This window comes from Formica exsecta, unplaced genomic scaffold (genome assembly GCF_003651465.1).
Source record: "Formica exsecta isolate Colony F162 unplaced genomic scaffold, ASM365146v1 scaffold59, whole genome shotgun sequence".
NCBI classification, from domain to species: domain Eukaryota; kingdom Metazoa; phylum Arthropoda; class Insecta; order Hymenoptera; family Formicidae; genus Formica; species Formica exsecta.
Window position 1 is genome coordinate 155330 of NW_021853174.1, and position 9791 is coordinate 165120.

General features: G+C 37.6%; 2 protein-coding genes across 3 annotated transcripts in view; one reads left to right on the forward strand and one right to left on the reverse strand.

Moving 5' to 3' along the window:
* LOC115242265 (very-long-chain enoyl-CoA reductase-like) overlaps positions 1-5083 on the forward strand; it is an 81364-nt gene extending 76281 nt beyond the window's left edge. Inside the window, exons 4-8 of one of the 2 annotated variants that reach the window (XM_029818422.1) lie at positions 631-741; positions 890-973; positions 3677-3987; positions 4104-4513; positions 4610-5083. In XM_029818422.1, coding sequence (XP_029674282.1) covers positions 631-741; positions 890-973; positions 3677-3987; positions 4104-4513; positions 4610-4737 — 1044 coding nt within the window. In that variant the 3' untranslated portion in view covers positions 4738-5083. Of the gene's footprint in view, positions 1-630; positions 742-889; positions 974-3111; positions 3307-3474; positions 3523-3676; positions 3988-4103; positions 4514-4609 lie in introns of those variants that run through there. The other variant, XM_029818421.1, reaches the window with a different exon arrangement.
* A 109-nt stretch (positions 5084-5192) lies between these two features.
* LOC115242264 (cilia- and flagella-associated protein 57) lies at positions 5193-9685 on the reverse strand. Its single transcript, XM_029818420.1, has 4 exons — positions 9146-9685; positions 7357-8875; positions 7084-7257; positions 5193-7003 (listed from the first exon to the last, which is right to left on the reverse strand). Exons 1-4 carry the CDS (start codon positions 9343-9345, stop codon positions 5240-5242), a joined length of 3657 nt encoding a protein of 1218 aa, XP_029674280.1. The 5' UTR covers positions 9346-9685; the 3' UTR covers positions 5193-5239.
* Between the last annotated feature and the right edge of the window lie 106 nt (positions 9686-9791).

A 9791-nucleotide genomic window follows, 5' to 3' on the forward strand; every position in this document is an offset into this window, starting at 1 on the left:
GGGGGGGGGGAAGGAGGAGAAAGAGAAATGAAAACAGGACAAGGGATTGACGCGTCCCGACATCTGATCTTGACACATCCATAGGCATGATCTCTCATAGTCGGATTCTTCAAATGCCCGACAGTTATCCATCGATGTGCGAAAAACGAGTTTTCGACATTTTCAGAGACTGACGTTTCCATCCGAGGACTCCTCGTCGTATCGCGCTATTTATTCAGAGATGACTAGTCCCTTCTATCTGCTTATGAATACTCGTACGATACAAGTTTCAAGCGTCGTTTCCAGACTTGCGCGATTATCTATCCCGAGGTACGTTACGCGAGGGAGTCCCGATTATACATTTGCTTATCTTCCTCGCGACTCTCTCCCCTCTCCCTCCCCCCCTCCTTCCCCCGGACATCGTCAACACGCTGTAAGCCGGATTACGCGAGAAACGTATAAAGTCCTTGTCGCGGATATTCCGTCTTCCGGGTCGTATAAAGCCTACCCGAGTAATACCGTCGTCATCCTCTAATAAATATTAATGAGTTACATGTCGATTCAATGTTGAGAACGCTATTCCGGTTGTATTACCACTTACGCGAGGTATTCAATAATCCTGCAATATGATAAGTTCATTTGAATCCCTAGGTCGAGTACAGACCGTGCGTCGTGCCAGCAGGTTCGTGGGAACTCATGCGCGAATTTCTGCAAGGATTCCTGGGCTCGGCCGTGTCGAATCAAGCGCCCCAGTATCTCCAGGTCATTAATACTTATTATACTATAAAACACGTAATTACGTATAAAGCGAGCTGCGTGTACGAGTTTTTGCGTAATTACAAAAGAGAAATATTACTTTGATAAGAAACGTAGAATTATTATTTATTAAAATTGAAAATATTTCTTGCAGAACCGAATGAACGAAATTTACCAGCCGATGGATACGATACATCAATATCTAGAGCAATTTGGCCAATATAGGAAAGCCACAGGGGTAATTTAAAGGGCAATGTTGGGACCGTATTATTTATTTTATTGCGACATCAACGACAAGATCGGTGATAAAGATTTTCAATTCTTCGAAATGTGTGAGAACTCATCAATATTTATTACATTATAATTAACTTATAATGAATTCACTATTCTTTGTACATTATTTGTGTGCGTGTAACGTTATTGCCTAAAACATTTACACTAAGAGAAAAAAACAGTTATAGTAATTATAAATTAGAATTATTTTGGCGGCAATATATTTTTTAGATTATTATTACTACGCATAAAGTTTATTATCAACATTATATATATATATATAGTAATAATAACTATGAAAATATGAATAAACTATAATTTTTTTTGCTATGCAATTATAGTTAATCTTTTTTTCTCAGTGTATACGCAACAAGCTTTATTAAATAATTTTTGAAATCTTGTTTTTTGTGTGTAAACTAATATTTGAGAATTTTTAGAATTTTTACAAAATTTTTATCGAGTTTATATTATTTTTATATTGTACATGCATATTATCCTTGAGCGATTCTTTATTGATGGAACAAACGCATAATGCGGCAGAATGCGACATCTGCAAAAAAGCACGAGGAAACCCGATAGTACCTATCTGATCGACCGTGCACAATTGATAATAAACCATCTTATTATGAGTCGCCGTAATTACCTATTATTTGTAACGTTGCTTTTCTCGCTCGTTATCCAAAGTCGATTGTGAAACCGCGTTTATAATGGAACGTGTTCTTGCCTGTGGATGTAAATGCGGGCTACTCTATCGTTCCCGGCGTCTTCATCGAATTCGTCAAAGGATTGCCAAATAATGAAAAAATTATAAAAATACGCGACCCAAAAAAAAACGCGATATGATTTTACGTGGTACAAGTGTTTGTGAGCACTTTGATGCGCGATATGTCGTACCATCTTTCTAAGAAGATGTATACACTGTAAACATGAAAAAACTTACTTAATTCTAAAAGAAAAAAGAAGTTGATTTTGTCATCATTTATTAATGGTATTTGTGTTGCCTTTATAAAAGAGTCTCACGCATTCATGTGCGAAAAAGTAGAAGAATGAGTAGGTGAGTAAGGAACGCGGTATAGAAGGATGTTCATACAGAATATTAAAAATACTTTTTTTTTTATACTTCTTATTTAGATTAAATCTAACTATAAGCACACACGTATTTTTCACCATATCCCTTTCCTTTTTATCGAGTATTCATATCTTTCGCTTACTTATATATCACGTTGTTTATACTCGATAATACGGACATTATTTAAAAAATCTGTATTGAATATTTTTTTCATTTCTAATATATATGTTACATTCACAAATCATTTTTGCATACTGTAATGTATATCAAGAGGAACCAAATGACTAAAGTTTAATATCACATGCAAAGTTTACAAGACAAAATCAACTTTGGTTTGCGAACGCGTATGAACATAATTTTAATTACATCTATTCAGAGAAAAAACGTGCTATATGTGCTATTATTTATTCTTTTAGATAATACGAAAGCTTTTAAGATCCCAGTTATGTAAAAGAAAATTATATAATATATAATATATATCAATAAAAAATGTTGTATCGTATAATATATGTTACATAATTACATGTACTATTACATAATTATAAAAGAGGGAAAGAAGTCACACGTGCTTCATATATAAACGACGGGAAGAGTGACAGGCGTTACATAATATAAAATATTTGCTCGCGTTAGCAGGTTTTTTATTATACTGTACTTACGTGAATATTACAAAAACGGCTGCGTCGTTCTACGTTGAAAATTATATATACATTATGCGAAATAAGGTACGAGTATGTACATATTTGACACCGAGAGACAAATAATTTGCATATACGATTTCAAAGTCGCACACGATAATCACATTATACGTGCACATGATTGAGATTTGATGTATCTTTTTCTGTTTATTTTTCTTCATTTTTTTTTTTTAATAAGGGGTTATCGCCGCGATGCTCCTTCTCTCTTTCTCTTTGATGTTATCAAATTCTCCGAGCCCGCCAAGAACGAACGGAATGCCATTGATCATCGAAAATTGCAAGGTTGTCGGTCACGTGGTCACGGACGCGGCGCCGCGCGGTGTCATCGGCAAGAAGTTACATGCGGATAACAAAATCTACGTCGACGACGGTGACCGGGTGACGAGAGACGAGAGTGCGAAGTGCGAAGTGCGACGTGGGACGTGGGACTGCCAGTAGAGTCAGTCAGTGTCAGTGTTCGTCGTGCGAAGAGACAAGAGAGAGAGAACCGCCTTTACGCGAAGGAACCGTTTGAGATTAACGAAAATGGAGGTAAAAATTGGCATATTATCATATATATCATTACATTGAAAGATCGTGATTTTGATGACGTGAGAGTTTGTGTACCTGTACTCATTCTACATACTGTATATTTTATTTTTCTTTTTTTTTTGTACTCATTCTACACTGTATTTTATTTTTCTTTCTTTTTTTTTTCAGATTGAAGTCCTATCGGCAAAGTCTTCAAAATTGATAACCAACGTCAATGTAAGTAAAAATATAATAAAGATTAATTAATGCTGGAATATGGTAATTGAAAAATTTAATTTTAAATTTGACTTTTTTTGTCTCTCTCCTGGATTGGAAAAATCAATGAGACTTAACATAAAATTTTTTTATGTAATATGTATATTTATTTCAGGTAAATTCGAACACTACAATAGGAGAAATTAAACAGCAATTATATAAATTAAAAAAGGCACCTTACGTTCAAAGGCAAAGTCTGAGATTGGAAACGAAAGGAAAAGCATTGTCTGATTCGGAAACAATTAAATCTCTATCACTAAAGCCAAGCGGAAAACTTTATTACAAGGATCTTGGTCCCCAAATTGGCTGGAAGACTGTATTTTTGTTGGAATATGCAGGACCATTAGTAGTGTATCTTTGGTTGTATCAACGTCCATGGTTGTTTTATGGAAATGTCAATATCAGCAATTATCACTATGTAGCTAAGTAAGTCATTCTGTTTTATTTGCTTTATAACTCATTGTAAAAATTTTAAATCATATTTGCATGAACATTTTTTTTAAGCATTAGATATTTTACGTAACTATTTTCTTTCTTTCCAGTTGGGCAGCTGTCGGTTGGACAGTGCATTATGCAAAACGTCTACTGGAAACTCTGTTTATTCATCGTTTTAGTCACGCAACAATGCCATTGCGTAATCTATTCAAAAATTGTTCCTATTATTGGCTATTTGCTATGTACGTAGCATATCATACAAATCATCCATTATATACAGCTCCCAGTGCTCTTCAATTCTATATTGGAGCAGCGACCTTTGCGCTGTGTGAGCTGGGTAATCTGAGCATCCATTTAGCTCTGAGGAATTTAAGACCACCAGGTACCACGGTCAGAAAAGTTCCTATGCCGACTGATAATCCTTTCACTGCGCTCTTCAAATTCGTCTCTTGTCCCAACTATACATACGAAATAGGCAGTTGGATTGGTTTCACCGTAATGACGTCTTGTCTTCCAGGTATGTGTACACAATGGAAATGTCATGCACAAGTTTTTGATCTTTGACATTGAATGCAAATGAAAGTTTTACTGACTCGTATATTTCAATTTTCAGCTGGTCTATTTACGTTTGCCGGCGCGTATCAAATGACTGTATGGGCATTAGGAAAACACAGAGCCTATAAGAAAGAGTTCTCGCATTATCCGAAAAATCGTAAAGCTATCATTCCATTTATTCTTTAAATCAAAGCATTTTGAAATCTTAAGTTATGTGATGATGAAAACTCTTAATACTATTCCAATTTTTTATTTTTTAAATAAATATTAATAAATCTATTTATCTATAAGTTACGATTATTGACTGTAAGGCAAACAGTAATATTAAATTTCATAATGAAATTTATACGAGTATAAAGGAGATATGTACATTTTGGTTTCAATTCATTTTATGTTGGTTTATTTTGGTTTATTTTTATATCATCTTTTCAGAATATGTGGTTAACTATCTTTCTTTTCCTATAATTATATATATTACGATATATAATGCTCTTTTACTTACTTTTTCTGAATAAAAAAAATATAATATATACATATATTGACATATATAAATTACAATATACAATAGGAATTGAAAATTCACTACATATAATTATTGAAAAACAATGATTTGTTATTAAAATTATTTTTAAAATACTCATGTTCCCGAAAAAAACGTGTATATTTAATATCGCGAAATCGTTTAAAACTATTTCTTTTCTTCTTCCGTCTCTTCACAAGGAAGTTTGCTCAGAAGTCGTTTGATATCTTCCTTCAATGCTAGAATAACCTGCTGATACTCCTGCATTTGCGTCGTATATTTTTCCTGCAGCTCCTCGTACCCGCGATATACTTTCTCCAGCTTCTTTCTCGCTTTTGCGGGTTGAACATCTTTTCGTGTTAAACCCAAGAGACTCTCCATATGGAAAATATGCTGTCGTGCCTCTTTCAACTCCTGCCTCAAAGCGTTTAGCTCCACGATAAGCGTGCTATTCTCTTCCATCATTTTTTCCAAACCTTTATCACCGGTAGACGTGTCCTGGGACACCTGCTTCCTTAGGGACGTAATGGTCCTTTCCAAATAGCCTCTCTGCTTGATGAATTCGCATTGCGCGTCCACATCTGCTTTGCGACTACGTAAAAATTCATCGTCCGCGCTGTATTTGTGATATAAATCTTTTACCGCCGTTTTTAAAGCGTTTGGCTCTTGTATGAGTCCCGCGGCATCGAGAATATCTACGCGAATTTTTCGCACAAGCTGTTCACACCGTTTATTTCTATGCGTTTCGCGATCGAGCTCTTGACGCGCGGCGCGCAATTTCTCACGCACTTCGTGCAGCTGCAGTTCCAGATTCACGTTGGTCTTGTGAAGACTCATGAGCTCCGCCTCCATGTCCCGAATATTCTCCTTCAGCTCCTGTATCTCGCGATCTCTCGGCTCTATTTGATTCTTCAATTCTTGTATCTTGTAATTTAGTACGAACTTGAATTTCTCCAATTCCTGATTCGTCTGTTTCATGTCGTATATCCGTTGCTCCTTATCCTGAATAATAGCATCCCTCTCGCTGATCTCCTTTTTTAGCTCTGCTATCTGCTTCTCCAGATCTTGTATATTTTTATGGAACTGTGCGAATTCACTTTGCACACGGTGCACTTGTCTTTTCAGATCGTCTACGTCTCTCTGGCTGGCCATGAATTTATTTCGCATCAGTCCGGCCTCTCCCTTGAGCTTCAAATTAATCTGTCTTTCCTCGTACAGCAAGTTCTCGTACTTTGTACGTACTCCGAGAATCTCACGATCCGCGTCATCCTCTATCTGCTTCATTAAATGCTCGTGAACGCGTTCTTTGTGCGTCATCTCGTCAGACGTTTCTTCCAATTGCACTTTCTTTTTGTGAAGCAGACCTTCGTACTTCGTCACGGTTCTCTGTAGCTCCTCCGTGTCGCGCTTCTCAAGATCTTTTAATTGTTTCTCATAGTTTTCACGCATGATATTGGTACGTTCCTCGAATGCCTGATACTTATCGTATTCTGTGATTAATTTGATCTCATAATTGTTTTCCATCTGTTGCATTGCTGCCTCGTGAGCCTTCTTCATCTTCACAATTTCCACATTTATGTTATTGATCTCATTTACATGGTCCTCCTGAAGCTTCTCAATCTTATCTCGAAGTTCCTTGATTGCCTCGCAATAGCCTTGATGCACGTCGCGTAACTTGTCGTTATGTTGTACATCAATCTGTCGTAGTTTATACGCGTGCTCGGTTTCCAACTCTCTCATCCTTACCGTCAGATCCTTGATCGTATGTATCTTTTCCTCTAAATCGCCTTTGCCGATTAACACTTCGTGCGTGTATGGTAGATCTCTGCTCATCTTCATTACCTTTCCTTCGGGATAGTATAACTTCCAAATGCATAAACTACCATCCTTCGCAACGGAGATTAAACAATTCTCATTGTAAGAGAGCGCGATCTAGAATGAAAAAAGAAAGAAAAGAAAGAACAATTAAGAAAAGCGATTTATGCAAAAGATCTTAAATAACGTATCGCTACCTCTATAATATCAACACTGTGTATATGAAAGTCTAGCGATTCTATCGGAGTTTGAAGCGGGCTCTTCAATGAGATAATAATACCACCAGGAGAAGTTACGAATAGTGTCAGATCATCTTTTCCCATGATCATTTGATGCATTTCTCTACCAGGCAAACAAAACTCTCGAATAACCTAATAAGAAAAAGAAATAGAGAAGAGCATAATCTTTTTAAAATCTCTATACACTTCCAAATTCAAAATTTGAAATATAAAAAAATATCACTTCCATACCGCATTCTCCTTGATTTCGCGTATATGATCGTCATTGGCGATACAATAAGAGAACGAGGTGTCCGAAGAGAACGCAATGTCGTGCAAGATGATGCCCTTCAAGATGATTTCACTGGATCGCGTGCCGGTGGTCATGTCCCACTCGTATATGGCACCCTCCGTGCCCATACTTAGCATTTTCAGATCCGTCTGCGACCAGAGGAGAGCCTTCACCTTGCCTGTGTGTCCTTTGAGGACGAAGGGATTATAAAAGCCGATGGTGGTGTACACTTGCACAACGTTGCCGCTGACCGCAGCGAATAAGTGACCGCCGTAACTGAAGCGAATCGTTTTACAGTTTCTGATGGCAATCTCTTGCATCGGCAACAAGTCGTCGATCAGGATACTCATGAAACGCAGCTTGTCGCTGAAGCCGATCAAACAAAACAGTCCCATTGGATGTAACGCGATACCAGATATATCTTCAGCATATTGTTTCAGCATGATCAGGCTCTCGGTTTCAAAGTCCCATAGTCGGACGCTACGATCCAGCTCGCCGCACGTCATGAAGACCGGCTTCCACGCACACATGGCGAGACCGCTGATGGGACCATGATGCAACGGCTGGCCCATGACATTAAGCTTCTGCGGTTTTGGGTCCCTTTGCAGATCCGGACCCCACAATGCAGCGTAATACAGCTGAGACCAACCGGCGGTGATGATCAGCTGGTCGAGTCCGGGATTTACATCGATCGTGTTGATCTTATACAGATCCGGATTGTCGTCCTTCAGCACCCGCTCCGGAAGCACGTAGACGTTTCTCTTTGTATACTTGTGCTTCCCTTCCTTTTCGAAAAGTATTATGGTTCCCGCGCCGTGGGCGTAGGCAAAACCTCGCGGAAATCCGATCAAGCAGCGCACGTTTTGCTCCCAGGCGATGTCGTCGCGAGTGTCGTCCAATGTTATCTGCAAGCCGGCGGCGACAACGGGCATAACGTACTCCTCACGGATCTTGAGGTTCATTGACACCGTGTCTGATATCCAGTAAATGTTTTTCAAGTCGCCGTTCTCCATATAGAGCACGCGACCTTCTTCGGTACCGACGAGCAGTCGATCACCGTCCAGCCAAGTCATCGAGCAAACGAGGAGGTTCTCCCCCTTAGTAAAACCGTACGGACGCCACACCGTCTCGGAAACGGTGAGGAACTTGAAATTATATGGGCCGCCGACCGCCACCACAGCCGAGTCTGTCGGATTGCAGGCCAATATCTCGGCGATTGCCAAGGGATTTTGCGGATTTGCCAGCTTGGACGTCGACTCGACCTTACCCTTCTCCCAGTTGTAGAAGAGCATTGTTTGATCAGGTTCGCCGGTAATCGCTACTAGATTCTTACTATCAAAGGTGAAACCTATGCTTGTAAATCTGTTTACTCCCGGCGCATCGAAAGGTATTCCGAGCAGCTTTCTGCGCTTCAGAGAGTTAAGGTCGTAGACGGATATAGTAGGTTTGTCCCCCACTTCGGATAAAGCGACGTATTTTCTTTAAAATTACAACGAATTAGAATTATATCTGTGCGTCATGTGCAAGAAATGAAAAAATTGAAATGAATTGACAAGCATTTATTTTATGAAGATATATGAATCCTTCTATTTGTTAAAGTTTCTTTTTATTTTAAAATCAAAAAAAAACGAGCGGACTTATTTCATTTAACTTTATTTTATTTTATTTCGTAGAAATTAATTTCTTCTAATTTATTATATCTGTTTGAAAAAAGTATATCTTTTTTTTCTCAATATATAATTTACTTACTTGTTAGGCGAGACGCAAATAACATTTACATGTTGCTTATCAGGCAATCGAATCAACTTTTGCTGATATTGAAGAATATTATGAATCGCCAATACATTGCCAACCGGATACAAAATTTCCGCATCCGTGATATAATGTGCGTTACCGATAATATCTGTTTTTAAACCGTAAAGGACACGAGTTTGCAGGGACACTGCCATTTTATTCGGAAAGCTCTTTTACAAATAACTAATCGATAAAAATAATATATCTATAATAGATATCTCTGTTTCTTTCTCGACTGCATCCTTTATGTACGTTTCCTTCAATTCTTCACCTTTTACCATCCCTTTTTGTTTTTAATATCTGAATATGTATATATTTCATTTTGAATGTAAACGATAGAATGCGAGAGATTACAAGAAACAGACCCATAATGAAGTTGTTTACATCTCCCAGGTAACGCACGCTTGAAATATGCAATTTACCCTAAATTTAAGTAAAGGCTTATCACAGAGATACCATTATCTTCCTGGAGTCACGCTATAGCTATATATAATATATAACTGTATTTTGCTTTTAATAATATATATATAATTTTATCACATGTAGATTTAAAAAAATTATAAAACTATATATTAAACGTTAAATTAAAAACTATAAAAAT

Bases quoted from the DNA above. Each gene is read 5' to 3' on its own strand.
- LOC115242264 (XM_029818420.1), bottom strand. From the start codon at position 9,345: ATGGCAGTGTCCCTGCAAACTCGTGTCCTTTACGGTTTAAAAACAGAT. The intron at 8,876-9,145 runs GTAAGTAAATTA...GTAATTTTAAAG, and splicing joins ATTTGCGTCTCGCCTAACAA to AAAATACGTCGCTTTATCCG. The intron at 7,004-7,083 runs GTAGCGATACGT...TTTTCATTCTAG, and splicing joins ACAGTGTTGATATTATAGAG to ATCGCGCTCTCTTACAATGA.